The sequence below is a fragment of the Balaenoptera musculus genome, chromosome 4 (assembly GCF_009873245.2).
Source record: "Balaenoptera musculus isolate JJ_BM4_2016_0621 chromosome 4, mBalMus1.pri.v3, whole genome shotgun sequence".
Classification (NCBI taxonomy): domain Eukaryota; kingdom Metazoa; phylum Chordata; class Mammalia; order Artiodactyla; family Balaenopteridae; genus Balaenoptera; species Balaenoptera musculus.
In genome coordinates, this window is record NC_045788.1 from 86,337,122 (window position 1) to 86,361,677 (window position 24,556).

General features: G+C 37.4%; 1 protein-coding gene across 1 annotated transcript in view; it reads right to left on the minus strand.

Annotated features, from left to right (window-relative positions):
* The window catches only part of PHLDB2 (pleckstrin homology like domain family B member 2), a 232,264-nt gene that overhangs the window by 23,337 nt on the left and 184,371 nt on the right, over window positions 1–24,556 (minus strand). Inside the window, 5 exon segments of the mRNA XM_036851524.1 lie at window positions 2,583–2,726; window positions 6,183–6,272; window positions 8,036–8,146; window positions 9,095–9,250; window positions 14,740–14,868. Coding sequence (XP_036707419.1) covers window positions 2,583–2,726; window positions 6,183–6,272; window positions 8,036–8,146; window positions 9,095–9,250; window positions 14,740–14,868 — 630 coding nt within the window.

Below are 24,556 nucleotides of genomic sequence, written 5' to 3' on the forward strand. Positions count from 1 at the left end.
GCAGAATAGCAAAACTTGACTAACTGAAACAGGTCACTGAAGTAATTAAGAGGTATGCATTTACAAAGAAGCTTTGGCATTTTAACACAGAATTTTAAAAAATTATTCAACTTAGACTTGTATTCACTAAGAAAATTGGGCTAGCATTCGGTAAGGTACATAGGCACTGGAAGAATTTATTACTGAACCTAGAAAAATTCAGAAAAATCCACCTGCCATTTCTGTAGTAGTGCCTGCTGCCTTGGGGCCTCAGGACAACTTACAAATTATTATGATGGTTGCCATGTGGATGGCGGAACAGCCAGTGGACAAAGCAAGTAAGCAGTTTCTCCCTTTGTCTGTCTGGACAGTTCTGTGTGATGGCACAGATCCCAGTGTGAGGAGAATAAGAAAAGGGAGAAGGAAGAAATGAAGAGAAAGCATAAACAGGGAAGTGGGTTTAAAGTTAGAATCATATTTCAATCACATAAACACACTCCAAATCCACATAATGTTTCCATATAAGGCATCCTTCTAGACTGAAAAAAGATCTTGGCCAAGGAGCCTCTACAGCAATCCCTCACATTTAAAAATCCTCCTGTTGACTATTTCATTTCTTTTTTCAGATTCCTAAGGCAAAATTTTTGCCAACTCGAAACTTATCCAAATTTTTCTTGGCCTCCTCCAAAATGTCTTCAATAGTAAATTTATTTCCTAATTAGAGGTTCTTTAGATTTGATCATTTTTATACTGAACTCAGGCCTTTGAAATATGTAAAAATTAATGCAACTTTGGGTTATCAAACTTACTATCAATCTCCAAACACGCCAATCATGAAGAATATCTACAATTTAACTTTACAATTATCTGTTTATACTAGATATTTATTAACCTAAAAGTAGTGAGGAGATATAGTCCTTTAACCAAAGGTAATAGATAGTAAAGGTAGCTGTAAGAAAGGTAAGGGCTGGGCATAGGAAACCAGAGCTCACCTACTTTGCGGTGGCGGGGGGGGTGCCTATTGACTGACTCCTTAGGATCTTCTAGGGCCAAATTCACATAAGGATTTGATTATAGTGGAAAGGAGTCTCAAAATAGATTTTTTGAATACCCAAGCATGAGTATGCATAGAATGTATCAAAAGAGGGCAACACTTTTGGAATAATAAATTATCTATTTTAAAAAGTGCAATAAAAAACTATTGTTCTATGGACCAAATGCACTGCTTGTGGTGTTACCCTGGACAGGCTACTTACCAACGCTGAGCCTCAGTTCCCTAAATATCAATATGGAGATAGTTCGTATTTCACGGGATTGTTAGAAGGAAGAAATGAGACATTCGTAAAATGTTGAGGAAATTTTGGCTCATAGCAGAGGAATGATGTCTATTATTATGGTTTCAGTAATGTGTAAGGAAAATATTTTGTGTTGACACAGGAACTTTTTACACCATGGATTTTGTGGAAATAATTATTATGATTTTGAAAAATACCTGAAGTAAGTTGCAATATTTTGGTTGAATGGCAACTGAAGCATGAGGATGTGAAACTAGCTCAAACACATCAAAAGCCAGGAGAGGACAATCAAGGTCTCAAACTTTCTAACAATCCCCACACTCTTAGGCCATAATAAATGTCCTTAAAAAAAAACAGGAGTATGCATCTTATCTTTTTGAAAAATACCTTTGGAAAAGCTGAAGAAAAGATTTCCCATCAGTAAGTTTGTTGTTATGGTGAAACTCTAAACACCAGTTCCTAATTACCTGCTGGTCCTGCTGCTGCTGCCTTCTGTGTTTCTTAGCTGGTAGAGGAGGTGGTGTGTCATTTAAAGGAAAAGAATCGACAGATGTAGCCACGACTTCAGGCCAAGGGGCCGATGGAGGTTGAGTGATAGGATGAGGAGAAAGGGTGGAAGGAAACATAAATCCAGAACAGACAGGTGCTCTTTGCTTTATAGGAGAAAGAAAAAATATATATGTGTCCACATGAAATGAAAGAATAAGACAAAGAAATGAAATCAATAATCTGATTGTTTTGTTTTCTTATATGTTACTCAAGAAGGCATAAATGATGGGCAGTATCTTTCAATTTAGCCTCTTGTTGAGATCCCACACTGTGAGCAACTTGGATCCGTAAGAGGTATTTTAATTTACTATTATTTACACCTCCCCAGATGTTTTAAAGCAGCTTAATATTAAAAAGAAATCCATACTGCATAAAAAATATAGGACAAAATCAACCTGGAAAGGTGATTCAAACCAACAATTTTAGAAAGGCTTTTTGGTTTCTAAGAAAAGTAGGTTGGGCTAAAGTACTAAGAGATATATATATATATGTGTGTATATTTATATGTATGTATAGTTCATTTTTCTGAACTTACTTCTCCTAGTACTCTATACTCTGTACCATATATTTCATGGTTTCTAGTATTATCATTGGTAGAGCACTACCCCCAAATCGGTCTGTTTTTTCATCTCACCATCCCGCTGGCCTTCTGGTCAACCAAACAAATATTTGTCTCACACACTCTTATTTTCAGTTAACCATGGGTTAATTTTTGACATGAGGAAAGCAGTGAATGAATGAAATGGCATGCCAACACACCTCTTTATTTTGTGGCTGGCTCACCAGCACAGCTGTGGTAGGCCCAGTGGCAACAGCATCAGCATCAGCAGGGAACTGAGTGGAAGGGGAGAGATTCGTGGAATTGCCACATGGCTCATTAATTTCATTTACAATGATATAGCCCTAAAAGGAGGAAGTCAGAAGTTAAACACAAGGAAAGCAAGAGCTGAGGCATGCGAGAGTATTAATGCTCCAGTACAATGGAGTTAGCTTAGAGCATCAGAGCCAGATATCTGTGGTATTATCAGATGTTTCATTAAGGCAATCATCAGCTATTAAAATGGATTTATGGTGCTTAATCTTGAAAAATGATATTTCAAACATTAAAAGTAAATTTTCAGATAAAATCAAAATGACTTTATTATAAATAACCCAATACCTTTGATTTAAATATCCATCCATATCGGCATTCATTCTGTAGACTGAATAGGCTGTCACTACACAGCATTTAAAATCATCACAAGCAAAAATAAATATGAGACAAAAAATCGACAGTGCAATCACTCTCTAATTCAAGAGCCTTTTCCATAAATCTTTATTTTTAGATTTTCCCTTCTTCTGTTTCCTGACAAATTAGAGAGTCAATAAATGTAGACTAAGGGCTACTGGTTTTTGCACTAAGACATTTATAAAGCAGTAATTTATTCGTAATGGAATCTTGCTTTTAGGTGTCTCAACAAAATGAAAATAAAAAGGACACTGTTCTGTTGTGAGCCTTCCTTAGCAAGAGAAACGTGTATATACACACACACATACACACACTCACACAAATCCCTAAGATGAAGTTGCAGCTTGAGGATGTTTCAATTTAAGGCAGCTTGACCAACTCCCAACTCTACCCCTAGGACAGAGAATTTCCAGTTACTTTTAAATTCAGTGATTCAGTTCTGGCTTCAGCTTAGAGAAAATACCCATGAATCAAAATTGATGAGAATCAAAACTCCTGAATTTACATTTGAGGAAAAGGCACTTGTAAATTACCATGGAAAGTAATTGTACAGACCATTCATGATTTTCACCACACCAATAAAACAGTATGAAAAAAAGAATAAAGGGTATAAATTAATATCTCTCTTTTAAAAGTAAATTGAGTTAAATTTAACACTTGGGTTCTTCTATTTGCCCATCAATCCTTTCAAACAGTGGCTCCAGGAAAGGCAAGATATTGTTATGTTGGTGAAGCAAAAATTCCAGGCTGCAAGCAAGGTTTTCACTGAGAATTTATAATTCTGACAAAGTGGAGAAAGCCAGAGTTGACTGTTCATAAATTGGAGGTATCAAAATGCTGCCGAATTTAGTCTTGCACTTCAGAAAGGGGCGATACATACTATGTAAAGTTTTATAAGATTAAATTGAAGAAAGGAAGTCGACAACTAGGTTGTCAAATTTATTTTATCTTTGATAATGAATGAGAGTGAAGAGTAACAACTTTGAGTTATTCTTTTGCTAAGTTGATCGTAGGATCTTTCAAAACCAAGGTTGGATTCTTTATATGAGTCATAACCATATATCCTAATTAATTGCTTCAAAAATGTATGTCATTTTCCAGAAGTGGGACTTGTTTAAAAGAGTTGGATATAAATTCATCACTCTTTAAAAAAAGAGAGAGGATGAGAGTGAGAGAGAGAGAGAAAGAAGGAAAGAGGGAGAGAGAGAAAGAAAGGGAGAGGAAGGAAGGAAGGAAGGGAGGGAGGGAGGAAGAAAGGAGAAAATCAAAACATCTTCTGAGCCAAGTCTGCTTGACAGGAAGGAAGGAAGGAAGGAAGAAAGGAGAAAATCAAAACATCTTCTGAGTCAAGTCTGCTTGACAGGAAGGAAGGAAGGAAGGAAGAAAGGAGAAAATCAAAACATCTTCTGAGCCAAGTCTGCTTGACATGAAGGAGGACACACAGCCACTCAACAAACACAAGAGTTGCAGACACACCAATACAGTCAAGAAGGCAAATTGGATTTTGACAACAGGAGGGCTGCAGAGAATAAGAACAACTCTTGAATAGAAAGGGAAAGATTTTATTCTTCTAAGAGGCGAAGTGACCTTAGAGCTTATCTAATGCATTTGGAAGCCACAAGCCTTCAAACTCAGTATGTCCAGAGTCAAACCGCATTTCCCTCTCAAATCTATTCTTTCCCCAGTCTTCCCTATCTCAGTAAGAGCTACTCACCATCAACCTCATTATTCAAACTGGACTAATGGCAGCATTCCTGACAATACCCTTAATTTAATTCATCCCCACATCCAATCTATCAACAAGAACTGTCAACTCTGTCTCCAAAGTATTTCTGCATCCAGCTAATTTTCTCCATCACTCTTCATTTGTTCAAATCCAAGCCACCAGCACCTCCAGCCTATACTATTGCAATCACCACTATACTGGTTTCCCGGCATCTCCTCTTTATAATCCGGTAGAGCAGCCCAGAGTGATCTTTAACAAATGGACCTCAAATAATGTCACTTCCCTGCTTAAAATCCCTCAGTAGCTTCCCATCCACATAAAATAAACCAAATTTCTTTAACATGACTCACAAGACCCAGCCCCTGCCCACCTCACTGACAACCTTATTCCACTACACTCCATTCACAACCACCCTTTATGCAGTGAATCTGCCGGATCTGTGTTCTAAATAATGGAGAGAAACTACGAAACTGAATGGTCTAAAAAAGTTTTTTGGAAACATTTCACAAAATGCTTCCGAGGGACATATTATTCACTCCTATTATGTGATGAGCATTTACCTCACACACCTACACACACACAAACACACACACACACACACACACACACACACACTACTTTCTATGAAGGAATTCCTAACTCTGCTGTCTTTTTAAAGCAGTTTATAAATAAAGGGTTTTTTTGCTATTATGAAAAATTTTATGCAGAAGCAAGCTTTTTCTTTAGCTTTTTGAAAAAAAATAAAACTATTTTCTTTCTCAGTCAGGGTTTTAATTTTCCAAATTAGAGTTAAAATATTTAACCATTATAGCAATGTAGCTCTGTAAAAAGATATTTGGGCAAGGGTGGCGATGGGGCCTGGGAAAAGATGGACGTTTGGGATAAAGAGAGTGTACTACTTAATGTAAACAGGATTTTCCGATTTAGGGGCAAAAATAGCATAGACAACATTGGAGGAAAAAGGAGATAGAGATGTTTGGGGGCATTTTCATGTTCTAGAAGACTTAGGAGAAAGAGAAGAAAGTAGGAAAGAGGAGAAACTGAGAAAGGAAAATGGAGGAAGGAAAGAAGAGAATTTAAGACTAGCTTTGGTCTGGATCCTAAATTTTTTGAAACTTCAAGTTAACCCACAATGTCACTGTTAAGCAAAGTATACACACACACACACACACACACACACACACACACACACACACACACACAGAGTGAATCTGCATTAGATACAAAGATAATCCCTGAAATTCTCAAAGCACAAATAACAAAAGGCAGGAAAACCATCAAAGCATTGAGTGCTTTCATAAGTCACTTCAGTTAGTGTTTTTCCTAGTCAGCTAATCGCATAAAACTGAGGCACATCTCCTGAGTTCTAAGGTGATATGAGTAGACAAGAAAAATCACAGCTTACCTCTTTTAGAGTATTGGGGTTGACAGGAAACCCTTTGCCCCCAGAGAGGCTGGAGTATTTCTTTTCCAAATTACAAAGATTTTCCTTTTCCTGAAGGAACATAAAATCTATTAAACTGAGTCAACCTTGTATTTCCCTGATGACTAACGACTGAGTATTCTTTCATGGGACTTATTGACTCTTCACATAACTTCTCTTGTGAAGTGTTTCAATTCCAGTCTTTTGTCTGTTTTTTAAAAATTTATTTATTGGTTGTTTATCTACTATTTTTGAGTTTGTAGGAGTTTTTAATATATTCTGGATACAAGCCTTCTGTCATTTCCTCTTTAAGGAATCTTTGCTTACTCCAAGGCCATGAAGGTGTACTTGCACACCTGTATTTTCTAGAAACTTTTTCACCTTAATTTTTATGTTTAGGTCTATAATCTGTCTCAAATTAATTTATATGCATGGTGTGAGGATGAATGGTATTGAGATTCATTTTTTTCCATGTTTACCTAGTTGATCCAGCACCACATGCTGGACTTTCCTTTCCCTACTGGATTGTCTTAGAACCTTTGTCAAGAATCCATAGACAGTATATGTGTGGGTCTATTTCTGGACTCTGTTCCATTCCTTTGATCTATATGTCTATTTGTATGCCAGTACCACACCCTCTTAAATACTATGGCTTTATAGTAAAACTTGAAGTCAAATAGTATAAATCCTCCAACTTTGTTCTTCTTATTCAAAGTTGTTTCAGCTACTCTATGCCCTTTACATTTTCATATACAGTCGATTCTCATTATCTGCAGTAGTTGTGTTCTATAATGTTGCCATGAACACTGAACTAGAGAATATTGAACCATTGGGTTTCTGGTCACAATATTTTCATCAACTGATTACTGCATAACTTTGTTTTATGTGTGTCTCTTTTTAAAGACATCTTATTTAATATACAATGTTGATTCATTAACATTAAATTCATAGCCAACAGCATCATAATTCATGCCTGAAAGCTGTTTATCTAACACATGTATTTTCACCATAAGGCACATCACAGCCTTCCTGACCTTAGGAACACCAGACAATACTTTAGCACTTGTGAGCCACTTTAAACAGCAAAATCACCAAAAAGCACAAAAATGTGGAAACATGGCACTAAACAGTCCACAAAAAGAACACTTGTTTACAGTAAGAGAGCTGAAACAAGAAGGCAGAGAAGTGCCTTGTTCAATCTCAGCTGGGAACATGCATGTCCATTGAGTGACTCAAAATTTTCACTGTTCTGTGCCTGTCCATCAATTACTGCATGACAAGTATTAATTTTAGGGTTACAAATGAATTTTAGTGAACAGATGGATTCACAAATACAGACTCCATGAATAATGAAGATCAACTACTAATTTTAGCATCAACTTGTCAATTTCTACAAAAAAGTCTGTTGGGATTTTTATTGGGCCTTTGCCAGGAAGACCCACATGCAAATAATTGGAGTTCAAAACACCAGAGCAACTGAGCCAAAATGTTTGAGAACAGTAAAAAGAGCAGAATATGTTTTACCTATTTGATGAAAAATATGATTTTTTTTAAAAGAAGAAAATCAGAAAACGTACAGATTTTTCATAGTTTGGATTTTCACACTGTGGAAAAAGCATGAATAAAATGTCTTTGCTTATTTTCTGTATTATAGTTAATCATTCAGAGCATCAGCTTATTAATGTGGAGGATTAAATAAAAATGTATATAGAAAATTCTTCCTCAAATTATAATTCACTATTCTTTATTAAAAGGTACTTACTTTGATGGAAGCAACTTTCCCTGAGTTGGAACCTGTGTTTTACTGCAACCAGTGCTGAAAAGGAAATACTTACTCTCTGCAACATCATTATTAAGTTATTCTTTTCTTTCACAAAATGATCTTGTTCTCTCTGAGCCTGCTGGACAATGTGATTAGCTTGCTTTTTCAATGCAGAAATTTTTTCCTGGAGGAAAAAAAACACAAAAACAACCATAGAGATGTACATTAGACATTCAAGAGTTTTCCAGTCTGTCCTGGGAAAGGGAGAAAAAGTGTTATAACCTGAAGCACAGTGACCACATTTCATTGATGGTAGGTAGGCAGTGATTATTACCCAGAGACTATGGGCAGTTTCTTTGAACTGACAAGCTCAAGGCTTTTCTTTACCTAAGGCCAAGTGATTCAAAATCTATTTCAAGAACCTGGAAGTCAACAGGAAATCTTGTGTTAGAATATAAATGAATTTTTGGCATCATTTTGGGAGACGCCTCATGAGAAAAAACAATGGAATTTCTTATTTAAACTGAAAGCTTAAGAAGTCACCTTCTCCATCGTCCTCTCCCTCAACTTTATCAGTTTAGTACAGAGCACGGGGGTGCGATTCTAAATTCTGGAACAAGAGTTGAATTCTGGACTGGACATCTGGGTGCTCAGGGCTGGATGGAGGCGGTCATCTGCATAGCATTCCACGAGGCTGCTTCTAGTAGTAGTAAACTATCAGCCATCTTTGAGAACTACTGGGCAATGGGAACAGAGGAATTCTAAAAGAGACTGTTCGTAGAATTATTCTAAATCCAGTTACTGTGATTGCAAAAGCAAGTAATTTAAAACAAACATCTAGATTTCTGATTTTCTCCACCTTGGTTTTCACATTTATATTCATAAATGCATCTACAGCATCAAGTAACAATAACAAGTCTCAGTTTATCTAGTTGGGAGCACCATTTGGCATGTAAATGGCAGGCTCCATAATCTGCCAAATGTGACACGTGGTTAAACACACAAAGATATTCAGATATAACAGATATACAGACAGATGGACACATGCTATAGCTATATTAATAATCATTATTGTCACATAGCAAGGGGTATATTTTGACTTTTCACATTGAACAACACCTGGCAAAAGTACCTTTCTAGTAACAATGTTCCGTTGATATTCAGCCACTTCACGCAGGAGCTGCTGGGTCAGGTTCTCCTTTTCCTCATCTAGACGGCTCTCACGCTCAAGCTGCTGGAATTCCAGGTCTTCAAAGTGTTTGCTCTCCACATCCAACAGATCAGCATCCTTTGGAGAAAAGGGAATGAAAACAAGACACACCAGAATAGCCGCAGTGTTCTTAATGTGAAGAAAAAATTATTAAAAGCAAAAAGACCAAAATATCTTTCCAGTTACAACACTGACCAGGGTTAGAACATGATAATCCTCTCTCTGGAGTTAAACCCCAGAGCACTGACTTTAGGATGAAATTGAAAGGGACTGGGGTAGGGGTAGGAGGGCAGCATCTATTTCACCATTGGTTTTAGACTGCTCTGTGGTTGTAGGAATTCTTGCTTTAAATCTACCAGGTAGCTTTAAAATGGATCATGAAGTATAAAAAGAACTCAATAAATAACCTAAACATTATCTGCAGACCAGAGGTGTGACATAATCTCTTGAGAAAAATTCCTGTTTTCCACAAATTTTCAAATGAAATGAGACTTTAGTATAAAGATTAAATTCAATATTCCAAAGTTGTTGACTATAAAAAAAAAGATTCAAAAGTTGGCATACATAACAGATCAGAGGTCTCTAAGAGGAATATATGTACCCCAAATGGCATACCACACAAGGCACTGGGATGTGAGGAAGGAATATTACAGCTTCTTTATATTTGTTTTTAGTTTTTCCTCTTCTTTTACAAATTCTCAATAAATGTTCTCTAATGTACTTTCAAGTAGAGTAGTATATGTACATTATTTTAAAAGAATATATATATTTTGAGCATGTATGCAATACATATAATATATACATTTATAATATAATGTGATCTATATGTATGTATATGTAGGCATGCATGCTCAAATAATTTTAATGAAGGGAGAAGTCGCCAAAAACATTTGAAGATTGGAGTTCTTAAACTGGGCTTCTGTGAATCCCTTAAAATTGTTCACAAACCTTTTTATTAGGAACAGTAGGAACCACAGCATTCATCAAGCACAAAGAATGACTCGAAAGGTTAAGCACTCGAAAGGTTAACTGAAAGGTTAAGATTATTCTAGGAATAATCTTCAGGACATTTAAGAACAAACAGAAATCACAGAAGTCAGATAGTCTAGAAGAGGCGTTCTCCAACCTATGAGATGTCTGAAGACAGGAGTGAATCTGTATCTGAGCAGAGACTGCTGCATGTTGTATGAATTGTTCTCCCATCTACTTAAAAAACAAAAAAACATAACCACACACACACAAAAAAACCTCCTTATTTTGGGAGCCTTTGACAGAACTGTAAATGTGGTATGTACAGAAGATTTTTTTAAAAATATAATTTATAAATAATTAATGACCAAAAAAGAAAAAGTCAGCTGGGCTACATAGCTCATGGCGCTACATGGGTAAAAGTGCCAGGGCATTTTTTTCAATCGACACGTTAAAAAGAGTTGGATAAATAAATATATGATAAATTAGATCTATATCAGTATTTAAACACACCACCCCTTCCCCTGGTTTTTATATAAGTGATAAACTTATATATAAGTCTTCTAATCAAATGGAACATTTTTCTATCTTCTGGAATGAGTTTATTCTGGGGATGATTCACAGAAGGACTATGTGCTACCATGAAATTACAACCAACACTATAGCAACAAGATTATTATGTCAACACAGACAGTGGATTCTCAAAGCCTAAGAAGAGGAAAAACAATTTGAAAAACATATTCAGCATTTCTTAAAGCTTCTTTGCATTTTAATTGGCCAAAAGTAAAGTGGTCTTGGTTTCAAGTAACTGGGTGACATTTCAAGTTTATCAGATATTTCATGCTTATAACATCTACAGGAATGTGGACCAAATCTAGTCACTGCTAAAGGAACTGAGACATAACACTAGTGTTATGTCTTGAAACAAAATATCTGTAGTCCTAAAACATCAGTGATATGTTTATTCATACAGGCCTCCATACTCAAGTTTTTAAGGTTTTTCAATCAAACTTGGTTTGCAGCTAAAGCTTATTGAGATAAAAATTTTAATAGGCTTTTTTTTTTTTTTTTAGTTTATAAAGAATCTTCATTCAAAGTGGGCATATGGCTCACAATATATACACTATGCTAGTCAGTCGCTTACTCCACATCTGGTTAATGCGCAACATATGCTATTTTAACCACATGAAGGTCACAGAGCCATTAATTTATTTGTAGTAAATATTTAAACCACTACATGAAAATAATAGCACACTAGGCAGGAAAGTTGAAAATTAAAGCTTAGCTCAGCACTCAGATTCCTCTGGTGTAATCATCTGATCAAGTTATCTAAACCATTAAAACGTGTGTATATAAACTTACACTGTGAAAGAAAAACAACTTGGGAGGGGAAAAAACTTTTACAAGATTTTAGATAAGAATAAGAATTCAAGAGATGGAATTTGGGGGCAGGAGTAGCTTAATTGAGCACAGAATAAGATATACAGGAAGCTCAAAGTCAAGTGTATGACTAGTTGAGTGAAAATTTTAACTAAACTTCTCCACTAAAAGAACATGACAAATCTCTACTGGCTGGCAAGTTCAAAGGCCAGGCGTGAAAGGAAATAAGACAGCTGTGCTCAAGAAAATTCAACGGAATTCCTTTTTGCTTTCCAATAACTTTTTTGAGAATGTATACGGCAGAAGTTTACATGTACAACTTTATGTTTTCTTTGCCTAGTAGAGGAACAGAAAGAAGAGACTAGACGTGTAATGGCCAGGAGAGATTACAGGAATAATCTTATGACAGCTCAAGGTCAATTTTGAAAGCAAATTTAAATGGAGCTCAGGGTTTGTTACTATTTCTCCATCTTATGTGCTACAGTCAAACACTTTTTTGCATACTTTTGGAATTTGGAAAAAGACAATGGAAATCATGTAGTACAATCTTCTCATTTTATACGTGAGGATATTGAGGCCCACAGAGGTTGAATGACTTGTCCAAGGTTAAAGGATAAACTCATTGTAGAGCTAGTGAGAAAAAAAAAAGGCTCCTAATTGTAGATATCACTGAACAGAATTGTTTAAAAATCAAGAGACCGAAATCAACCATTCAGCTGAGTAAATACCAAAACACAACAATACTATCCTAGCCAGTCCTCTCCAGCAGATGAAAGGCTCAATTTTCTTCAGGGTTTTTTTCTCACACTACTTGTATCCCAGGGAACAATTCGATTGGTGAGCCCGTTATCAACTACATTAAACCATGGGCCATGAAATCAACATTGGATGAAAACTATTCGGCTTCTAAAGCAATGATTTGGGGTCAGAAGCCCAGTCATAAATCCATAGTGCTGCATGCACAAAATCATTCTACAATTTCAGCTTAAGTATTTGAGACAGCATACAGTTTAAGAAAATGATTTTATTCCTATTCATTTATTTTCTATTCTGTCTGACTTGCTGCCTAATGAAGTTACTTGTAATAAAATCAACTTTATTGAATCTAGCTTAAATGCCTTGGGGAAAGTTTTGTAATGAAGTGCTATTCTGGAGTGTTCGAAGTCTGAAGGGAAATGAGTTGTGATAAGACAGGAAGTTCCAGTATGAATGGACTTCTCATGAAATAAGTGAACTTTTTACTGATTAAGCCAAAGGACTGGTGAAGAGTTATTTTGGTCATCATCCTTCCCTGGAAAACAGAATTAGTAGTTCTCTTAATATCAGGTGAACAGAAGCTAGCACAAACCAGTTTTCTCTCCTAAGGAAAGGGGTTTTATGATAAGAATTTTGCACTCTGCTTGGAAAGGAAGAGGAAGGAGTCTTTGCCTTCAGTTAGTGGAATAGGCTGTCTGTATCATTTCCTTTCCTCGTTTGTAGTCAAAATCCTTGGAACATATACAAATTTATGAGTTATCCTATAGAATCTAACAGATTAAGCAAATTAAGTAATTTGTAATTACTTAATTACAAAATTACAATTGTAATTACAAAATTACAATTGTAATTACAATTGTAATTACTTAATTACAAAATTACAAAATAATTAAGTAATTTTTCATATCATGCTGACTCCAGGTTATTAATAGAATCTATCAATTTTTATTTGAAGCAATATTTATGAAGAATACAAACAATAACTGGATAACTAAAGGAAGGGAAGAACAAAATATATAACCATGCTTCTGACTCTACATAAAGCATTATGGTGACTGTGTAAAATCTTTAGCAATAAGGAAGGTTGAAAAACAGTAAACAACTATAAAAAAATCAGTTTCCTAATCTCTTTTGTGAACTGGCATAAACACAAAAAAATTACAAGCTAGAATAATTTTACAAATACTATTCTTTTTCCAATCATTTTTTATCATAAGACTTTCACAGCCCTGGGACACTGAGGGACAGGAAGTTTTATCTTCTTTTAGCAAATTAAGCTGTACACAATAAAATGAGTAAAGGGGAAGAAACATTTTTAAAACTTTTTTTGATCCAACATTGTAAAAAATTAAAAATATTAGAACCGTTCCACTGTAGTTTAACCTGTCTGTACTGGGTACTCTTTATTCAACCTGTACAATACATTGAAAAGTTTCAACTGTAATTTTTCATAACCTAGTGATACTCAGAGATATCAAACGTATTTGTATTCAAGGTCATCTTAAACATTTTCAGGGGTGTGCTATCTTAACTGACTTTTTCCCAGTTGCCCAAGAAGGTACAGACATAGCAATATGAATAAAACTAGTCTTCCTTCCTACTCATGTGGAATCATAAGTTGTTATTGACTTGGGACTAATTACTATTAGGCTCCTTTAGAGGTCCAAGACTGTTAATGACTGCCTCCCCAGAGTCACAGTCTATTTGGGCTGCTGTTTAGAGCAAATAACGCAGCTGTCAAGCGGCTATGAAATATCAAGTGGCCTTGCTAGTGTCTGGAAAACTATCCACCTAGGAAGATAAGTATCGAGGTCGTTTCAACACTGCCAACATTAAAGATTGAAGAATAACCTGATAAAGTTCAACTAGAAGATCTATGCTGCACGAAGTTTTAAAAAATATGAAGCTTGTATGAGAAAATGTTGAGTGCCCTGCATCTTGGGTCTTGTTTGATTGCTGTGATCATGCTAATGAGTTCAAGGTCACTAAGAAGAAGAAAGGAAAAGAGAAACAAAATGATGAGTGGTGGTGGGGAGCAAATCAGAGAATAGAAAAATTTGTGGACAGGAGTATAAAATCAAGAGGAGGAAAAAAAAAAACATTCGAGGGCAAACAGGACTCAAGATGCAGTAGAGAACAGAATGCAGGAAAAGATGTCAGCTGATTTAAACACTACAGTCTTGTTGGTTACATGTCAGTAATAGCCCTCTTTTGTTACAAAAAAGGACTTGGGAAATGTTTTTGCATTATTAATGAGGCAAAGGATTCCAACAAGGAATTTTTCTACTGATTAGCATGGAATATATATGGTCAGCATGCATATTTCTATTTAAAACGTATCTAATGACCAGAATTTATGCAAATTTATGCTATGTGAAGGAGGAAGTCATAGGTAAGTGGAACTTAATTGAAAAAAACAAAAAAAACAAAAAACAACTAGCACATTCCTGTTTGCTACTGACCCTCTTCAGTTGTTGTTGCAACTGTTCCCTCATGGACTCAGGACAATTGTCCAGCTGGGTCTTCTGCTCGGAGTAAAGCTCCTGAAGCCTCTCTAGTTTTTCCCTTTCAGCATCAAGCTTTACCTTCTCCTGAAGTTCAGAAATCAGAAAATAGAAGAATAGAAATTACCTTCACACCCCAATCAGTCGTTAGTGAACATTTCCCAAGGATAACACAAACAAGCAAACACACACAAACTCCAGACATCCTATGAATGTAGAAACGTATCTCGTTAGTGACTAGGATAAGGGGGTGTAAGTGGAAGTAAGGACAAGGGGCCCCATTTCTACATTCTCCAAACCCAGTTCACTCCATCAGGTATTGGCAACGACCCCTGTCCTTCCTTCCTCCCTTCCTTCCTGCCACCACGTTACAAAAGCAGGGGAAGCAACGGTCATATTTGTCAATGGTCAACAAAGAACAAAAGAAATGCCAACCGAATTCCTAAGATAGCCCTGCAAAGAGTCACTCAGCAGGGAACTAGACAAAGGAGAGCGGGCGTTTACCTCAAGCACTGTCAGAGCCCAGTTTGCTGAAGGCATGTGTTAAGCAAGCTTTGGCAATTATTGAAATTTTGTTCTCAGGTTAGAGGCACATTAGGTGCACAAGTTGATACCCTGGTCATGTGGAACAGTTCTAGCTCTTCGGCAAACTTCAGAGCTTAAGCAATTAGAAAATCTGCTGCCCGGGAGAGCGTCTAATTCAGACACTGAGAGAGCTAGTAAAAATGCAAGACTGACAAAGCAGCAAGAGGAAGGCATATTAGACAGCTCAGATGCACCAAAGGTGTGACATTTACTGTGGAGATAAGGACTTTCCTACAATGACTGACTGACATAAAAAATAATTGAAACATGGACCGTGGAAAAAACAAAAGGGTCAGAGAATAGAAGAAAGGAGAAGATTACACTAAATCCCTCCCAAGTGACCCTGGACATTCTCCAGGGTATAACAGGCAAATACTATAATACGGTATCACACGGTCTTCCAAGGCCGCCTCTTAATCTGAGAAACAAAACTTCAATGCGTTTAGTGCCAGTTTTCCCATCTTATGTACCCTTTACGATACTCTGAACCCTTGAAGTAAATTTCAGACCTAATTCTCTCCTTGTGTAACACTCAACCTAAACTAAAGCACTTCAGTGGAATGGAAGCACCACCACCCTTTGACCCCTTCAATAAGCAAAATATTTACCATCACCTGACTCTCTTACGTTCACTATTGATTTGGTAGAAATAAAACTGGCTTCTAAGCATATCACAGAAAAAATTTTTTAAAGGATGAAGATTTGAAGTAGCCCTATAAATTTATACTACTCTCATTTCTTCATCCAAATGGTCATGATTTCCTGTGTAAACATATACATAGATTCTTTATAAAAGATGTTCGAGTTTAAGTCTAAAACTCTATGACATCAATACCTACACAAGTACACTTGAATCTCCACTTTTGGCTTACATTTTAAAATGTCAAGGGCATTTTAGAAATGTATATTTTGATTTAGAAGCACTTTTTTTTTTTTCTCAAAATGATTACATCTAGAAGTGAGAAAACTGAGAATCCTACTCCATATATCAACCTAAAAATGATTCTACAACTTAGAATTTAGCAGATGATAACGAAAGTTTCCTAAAAGGGAATTCCCTGGCCGTCCAGCGGTTACAGCGTGGCACTTTCACTGCCAAGGGCCCAGGTTCAATCCCTGGTCAGGGAATTAGGAGCCCACAAGCTATGTGGCCGAACAAAAAAAAAAAAAAGAAAGAAAGAAAATTTCCTCAGTCTTTACTGTGAAGTGTGCTCAGTGTGCACAGCTGCTGTGTAGGAGTGAGAAAAAGCAATGGCATCATTCACAGAATAAAGGATTCTCAAGTGTTACCTCACAGTAAAATCGAATATACTAGTGCCAGTTAGATTTAGTCTTTAGCTTCAGAATTAACCATTTTTTCCCTTAATAAAAACCAACAATACAGAACACCTGTTGTCTTTGGCTAAGAAAATGTGTTATTTCCCTTGCGTGCAGATCTAAGATTGCCCTATTACACAGCAAAAGAATTTTGTCCACAAAGAGTTCTATTTCTAGGTGTTGTCTCACCAGAATTTGCAGCCATTCTAGTTTCAAACAGAAAGTTAAATAAATAAGAAAACTATTCATTCCAATCAAATAGCAAAGATGCCAAGCCTTAAAATTTAAATAATATTCGATAGAAAACACTGATACAATATTTAATAATATGGAAAGGCACTGGCCTAAAACACAGGTCTCAACTCCGAAGAAATAACCAAACTATTCCTCTGATGCTCTCAGTTTTTAAATTGCTAATAATAAGCACAAATAAACAACTAATAAAAAATACCTTATGTTTACATAGTGCCTTCCTTCTGAGGTGCTCAAAACGTTTTGCAATTCCATACAAGGGGGCAGTTAGAACCATTATGCAAGCGGACACCATCAGGACCTTCTGCAGCTTCTCTGTGGTTTATCCGTAATTCTGTGACCACTACCTGGGTCTCAGAGTGACAGCTCAGTGGGGCCGAAGCTAGGGCAAAGGAAGTGAGGGGAAGGATGAAAGAGGGACTAGTGGCAGATGGGCCCGGCCATAAACCACAGGGGGCCACAGACGTGCTATCACTCCTACAAGAGCCAAAAGTAGACCACCTCTGAGCCAGAAATAAATTAATATACCTCTCTTCTATTTAGTGTCCAGGAAGTTTTCAAAGAAAAATTAGCTCTAGGCAAGCAGCTAATTAGAGCTGAAAGTATCACCTTCTACAGCGAAGGTAAAATAGTTGGATAAATTAGATGACATTCCAGGGTTCAGGGATTCTAGCTTTTTACATGTAAAATATGAACACTGGGTGTTATTCTCTTCCCCCCAGATTTAAATTAGTTAAAGTCACCTATTCTAACTACTATAGGCACAGCAATATTTTCCAAACATCAAATTGGGAGAGAGCACAACATTTTTTTCTTAGGATTCATAAATCTGTTTTCAGGAAATAAATGAATTAAAATGCATTTTTAATATATTTAACAAATTTAACTTTGTGGAAAGAATGAGATTATAAGGAATCAGAACACTCCAGGAAGATCCAGATGTAAAGGGTGTATTTATAAAACAAAGACCAGAACATGACTTCCCTAGAAACACAGCCACCTCCATCATTCTCGAATTGACTTGTCCTCTCTTGATGGGCCAGCAAAAATCCAGTTGGGTCACAAGTTCATTGCAAGATTCTGCCTATTTTGCATATTTAAGACTGATGTTCCTGGGAATTCCCTGGCGGTCCAGTGGTTAGGACTCCGCACTTTCACTGCTGAGGAGGGTTCAATCCCTGGTCGGGGAACTAAGATCCCGCAAACTATGCAGCGTGGCCAAAAAAAGAAAAGAAAAGACTGATGTTCCTAAAGTGTATATAGCGCCAAAGGTAATTTTTTCACCAGCAAACGGAAGTAAAAAGCAGTATATAAAATTGGGCCTACATCTGCTTCCATGGTGAGTTGTTCATTCACTCAATCAATAAATATTTATAAGGGGAATAGAGACAGAGAAACGAGGTAACTTGATCACTGTCTTCATGAAGTACAGTGGTTCTTAACCCTGACCACATTAGAATAAGCTGGGTGAGCTTTTAAATATACTATTTCCCAGGCCTCCACTTAGAAATCTAGGGGGTATAAGGCTAGGGAACAAGCTTCTTAAAAATCTCTCCAGGTGTTCTCATATGCAATCAGAATCACTGATTTAGCCACCCAGAATAATGTGAGAGGCAAAGGCAAAATTAATTACAATTTGATTTTTGTAATGAAGACGTAGGACATTAATACAGAATCTACCAAAGCTTGAAGACATTTGGCCTCAGCACCTTTCCTTCATAGTATACAAGTCCTCTCTTACAGGTAACACCCCAAATGTAAAATTTTTACTTTTAGATTAAATGCCTCAAGTAAACCAAAAGAAAAAAAAGAACTGTGAGATCCCAATATCCAATATGCTTTCAGAGAGGAATGATGCATTTCAATTTCAGAGGTAGAACGACTTGCTTCTAATCATACATATGATCAGGAGTGGTTATAAATTTACCCTAAATAATTTGAACATGTACACAAGAATTGCCAATAATCTTGAATAAACTTAATAATCTAAGGCTTTCTCAGGACCACTTATTTTGCCAGATCCGTGGTTAAAAGACAATAATAAATTTTCTCTAAGTTGTATTCTCGAAGGAAGGAACTGAAATTTAACTTGCTGGCTCTATTTGAATTCCAATACTACACGGAAAATTTTTGAATACCTATAAAAAAATAATTTTACCACATTTAACTAATATTTGGTAAGCAGATGGTTCAAGGTTACCCTGAAAAGATGCCTACTTCATTACTTTATAGGGTTGCCAGATAAAATAGAGGACACACAATTAAACGTGAATTTAAGATGAACAACAAATGATTTTTTAAATGTAAGTTATGTCTTAAATAATGCATGGGACATAATTACACCAAAAAATTATTCTCTTTATTTGAAATTTAAATTTAACCAAGCATCCTATATATTCTTTCCTAATTTGGCAGCCTTATTAGCTTGATAAAGATTTTCTTAAAAATTAAGGTTCATCTTTGTAATTTCCAAACTGTTCAGCATAGACTCCAGCATGCACTAGGTACTCAGGCCACGTTTATTGAAACACTGGGTCAGGTTTGGAATTGATGCAGTGATATGTTAAAATTCATAGTACCTAAGCCATCATTTTTAAGGGTAGCCCATCCAAAGTCCTCTCCATACACCCTGAGGGTCCCCTTCCTTCCAGTTCCTGAGCCCTGTGGGGTCGTTTGAGAGGCAGGCATCCTCAGAGGTTCAAGATTAGGCAATTGTTTTAGACCCAAAATCACTTATCTGAAATTCTTAAGGCCAGATGTGTTCTAGATTTCAGAATATTCTGCATTTGACAGAGGTAACACAGTTCATATAGCATATACTGTATGGCATTTCCAGTGAGTTCTGGGGCAAAACTCTGTAATCAAACATGTTTCCATTCTGCAGCTACTTATGAATATTCATATTGAGTGTGAATATCAGTCCAAGTCAGGTTTTGAAACCAACTAAGTTTTGGTGCCAACCTTATAAAAAGTTTTTTTCCTCTACAAAACTTTTCAGAATTGCAGAGGAAAGATTACAGACCTGTGTCCCCAGATGGTTATTGCTGAAAACCCATTCTCTGCCTGCCTCTAAAGAGGCACATTTTAATGTTACTTTCCTAGGCTTTTTTTTACCATTGGCTTTGACATTTTAATTGCACAGTTGATGGATGTTTAGGGTAGAAAACATTGGAAAATCAGAACACTAAGGATTTACGTAATCAAACAACCACCAGAAAAAAATCACCCTAATCTGGAACCCTGTTGATTTAATCCCCAAATCCCATGATATATTTCCACTTCCTCTAACCAGGGAGCTAACTTTGAAATGTAAGAAAGAGGCACGGGAAGGGCTGGGTCCCTTCTGAACACTGCCTGTGACTTGGCAAAGACTCTGCACTCAAGAGGCATTAACACTTTGCTGAGGAATTCTGGGCAGGCTCTCTGTCTTCCCCTGGCTCTGAAGGAAAGATGGGGAGGAAGTAACAGGTACTCTGGCAAGATAATAATGGAGAATACAATTTAACCACTTAAGACACAAAGCTATATGCTTATTACAGAAAAATTAGTCAACTAATTCAAGATTTCACCCAGGAACGTGTTGCATGGCATAGAGTGATTTAAACTTCAGCTCACACCTTTAAGTGTGTTTAGCTATAACAGTGTGCAGACCAGTATAGCTACAAAATATCGCAACCTATCTGTGTGAGGACAGATCCTTAAACAGAAGGATGGTTTGAACTTTGTGATCACCATCTAGGTGATGGAAAGACTCTTCAACAATACTAGGTAAGCAGAGCCTTTCCTTAACCATTTTATTTAATTTCAGTACAGCTAACTTTTCATTGTCATATGCTAAGGAGCAGGAATGAGACAGACAATCCAAAAATAGAGAAGCTGAAAAACTATTTTTAGTTCTGAGTTTTTTATGTAGTCAGAAATAGACAAAGACAGAAGGAAAATGTACATAAACAACTGCAGGAACACTTTCATACTTTTCAGCAGTTGCCCCAAATCAGGCTTTGCCTTGGAGAGGGGAAGTGCAGGCGGGAGGGAAGCCGTTTCCAGCTTTTGCCCAAACTGAGCTTCATGGTTCTGGTGGCTTCCCCACCCCCAGTCACCAAGCCCATCAACCTAAAACAGTCTACCAGCACAGAGGTTAACAAGTCTCTCTCCTTTCTCTTGCCCTAAGAAAACACTATGGATTTTTGCTTACTGCTTCAAATAAACATCCCCTCTGGGTTTATGTTCGAGTCTGATACTTCTATTTGTTTAGGGTTTATAAGTTCATAGAGACTCTATTTGTGATGTGGCTACCGTCTGAGAACACAACAGGCAGGTGGCATTTAGCTCAGAGCCGCATGGAAACGGGTGCACTGATGTTCCTGACTGTGGTCCCCATAAGGATGGTGAAAGGTCAGCCCAGGGAGCCACTGCAAAAATGTTCAACAAATACACAATTAAATACATTGTCTATATTTTATGTTGTATATGTAATTATGTCTATAGTTTTTATTTTATATGGTAGCATACAATAAATAGTGGTCACCTATGAAATACATTAATTTATACTAAATATGTAAAATAGAATGATAGCTCCCAAATCAGCAAAAAGAAACAATGCTAAAGACTGGTCTTGAGAGCCAAGGAAACAATGTCATTAATTTCACACCAGGATTTGAACTCTGAGGTGTTACTGAACTTTCTTCCAATGGCTCCAGGCCTTGTCTCCAAAAAATGAGGCCAGGCTTACAGGATGTGCTATTGACATCTGAATTGGAGCTTCCCCAACAGGGATATCTTTTCAGGTTTTGGTTTTCTCATTCCACAGTTTATATCTGACAGCAGCAACAGGTGTATAGAAAAGGAAATGAGATCCAAAAGGGCAAAGGCCATTTCCTTCTTCTGTCTTAACGCTCTGGCTCGACGGGCAGCGTGATTACAAGCCCCTGGCATGAGCACTTGGACAGACCACCCCAGCTGTCCGGAAACTTGGCTGCACGTAGCTCTTAGGCAGGTGTTTGGCTCAATGTTTCTGTTCAGACCCAGCCAGGACTCACTGTTAGCAGGAGATCCAAGTACAATATTTCCGAAGAACACTGGGCGGTATTCTGGCACCTATTATGAGCTGGATAAACAGTGGATAACAGTGCCTGCCTCTATTTCACAGGCTAGAGAGGGAAATAAATATCTAACAAGCCCAAAACAAATATAAATTATAAAATGTGATTTGTAAAAGGACTGAAAGAACAACAGAGAGAATATAATCTGAGCTGGAACGGGCGAGTAGGGTTTTTCTGAAAAACTAACACTGAACTTAAGCCCTGAAAGACAGGCAACCAACAAGGCATGGAATATAGGAAAGGGAATTCCAGGCAGGGCACGCAGGGTGGGATGGATCTTTAAACAAACAGAAGGAAGGCCGCCATGAGTGTGGTGTGAAGAGGGGAGAAAGGTGATAGAAAGGGTCAGGACAGGTAAGGAGTTTAGATTTATATAAAATACAGGGGAACACAAACCAGAGTGATATTACCTAATTTAAATTTTAAAAGAAAAATCACTGTGGTTGCTGTGAAGCAAACAGACTGAAGGAAAGTAAATGGAAATGGAACTCAAAAGGAAATTTTGATGATTTAGAAGAGAATGCTATTAGGGGAGATGCGGAGAAGTTAAAGTAATTGAAAAATAGCTTTGTAATCAATTAGAAGTGGGGGGTGATAGAGAAAGCAGTATCAAGATCTACTTCCAGGTTTCTGTTTGGACATACAGGTGGATAGAGATGCCATTTCCTGGTGGGAAAACTAGAGGAAGAACAGGATCAGAGGCAGGGGAAGTGTATGCAAGGCAAGGGGAAGGATGAGATCAAGAGTTCGGTTACGTCGTGTTCAGCTGGAAATACCTGAGAAATATCTCAGTGGACATATCAGGTAGGCTACAGGATATGAGTCAGAAGTACAGAAAAGGGTTGTGGGCTAAACACATACGTTTGGCAGTCACCAGCATGTACACGTTATTTGAAGCCATGGCTATAAAAGAATGTGAGAACATAAGAGAAGAGAGTTCTCAACAAGAGATGGCAGATGTTAACCAGAAATATTGTGGTGATCATTTCACAATGTATACAAATAGCGAATCATGTTGTACACCTGAAACTAATATAATATTATATGTCAATTACACCTCAATTTTGAAAAAAAAAAGTAAATGATTCAAAGCATATATCTTCATTCAGACCAATGAGAGCAAGCAGAATTTTTCTGTGGACTTCTGGGGAAGTCTGAGCTTGCTTCAAAAAAAAAAAAAGAAGAAGAAGATTCAGATCAGAGACACTGTAACAACTGGCTGGATAGAGGCAGAGGAAGAAGGAACGGGAACTCGGATGGAAAAGTCAGAGAGATAAGTAAGAGAAAGAGAAGGAAAGCCGGAGGAGTGTGGTACACGAAGGCAAAGGGGTGGGGGAAGGGAAGTGTCAAGGAAAAGAGTTGTCCCTTGTCTTGAATGCCGCTCAGGAGTCTGATCATAAGAGAGCTGAAAAGCACCCAGTGGGTGGGTTAGGCAGCACCAAGGTTTTTAGTGGTCTTAACAGGAGCAAATCTGATGGCGTAGTGGAACAAGAATGGGATGAATGGGGAACTAAGCAGGAGAACGCACAGTGTACTGAGAAAACTGTTTGAAAAGCTTGGCTATGCTGAAGAGAAACTAGCTAAGGCAGGTGCCGGAAGGAACTTTATTTTTAAATAATAATAATTAAAAAAATAATAATATTGGCATACTGACAGTACAGGTCCAGTAAAGAGGGAGAGGCTGGGGGGAGTGGGGAACGGAAGGACTGTGGACCTCTAGATGGTGGGACGGTACCCTGGGCACATCCAAAGGGACTGGTGTTTGAGGGGAAGAAAGCCTCCCTTAGTTGTGAAGATGAGATGCTCTAAGTTCTCAGTGAAGTAGGTGGTGAGATCATCTCAGAGCCAGGGGCAGGAAAAGTGGGCTAGAAGTTTGAACAGAGTGAAGGTATGAAATAGCCGTGCTATAAAATGGTAGAATAACTTCACTTGAGAAACAGAGAGATGTTGCCAAGCAGTGCTGGGTCTCTATTTGAGTTTGGTTGTCAAGAATATGCAGTACCATCATCCAGCTCAGTCTGCTTTCACTTCCCTCATTCTCCTCTGGGATCCCTCACCCAAAGCCAGTTTTTGCCATTTTTCATATCATGTGATGACAGACAATAATCCCACCTTCCGAGACCAACTAATCCCCTAACAGCTGCATGAGCTGATTCTATACTTCAAGCCCCCAGCGTCCTCTCTCCTATGCACAGCCTCTATCAAGCCACCAAAACAATAATAGGAAGGATGGAAGTAGCCTCCCCCTTGCTTGTTTCCACTCATGTTCCTGGAGTTCCGACTCTACCTTACTTAGGTCTGGAGAATATAACACAGCTGTCCCTGGGAAGTGAGATTCAGCATTGGCTCAACTTGCTTCACTTTTGTGTAGAATCTGATGCTAATGACAGGTAGACAAATAGAATTTATAGGTCATGTCATATGTGGGCTACACAAAGATAAACAGCTACATGGATGGGGAAGGCAGACAGGTTCACAGGGAACCTGATACCCCATTCCTATGTCCCGCTAGCTTTCCG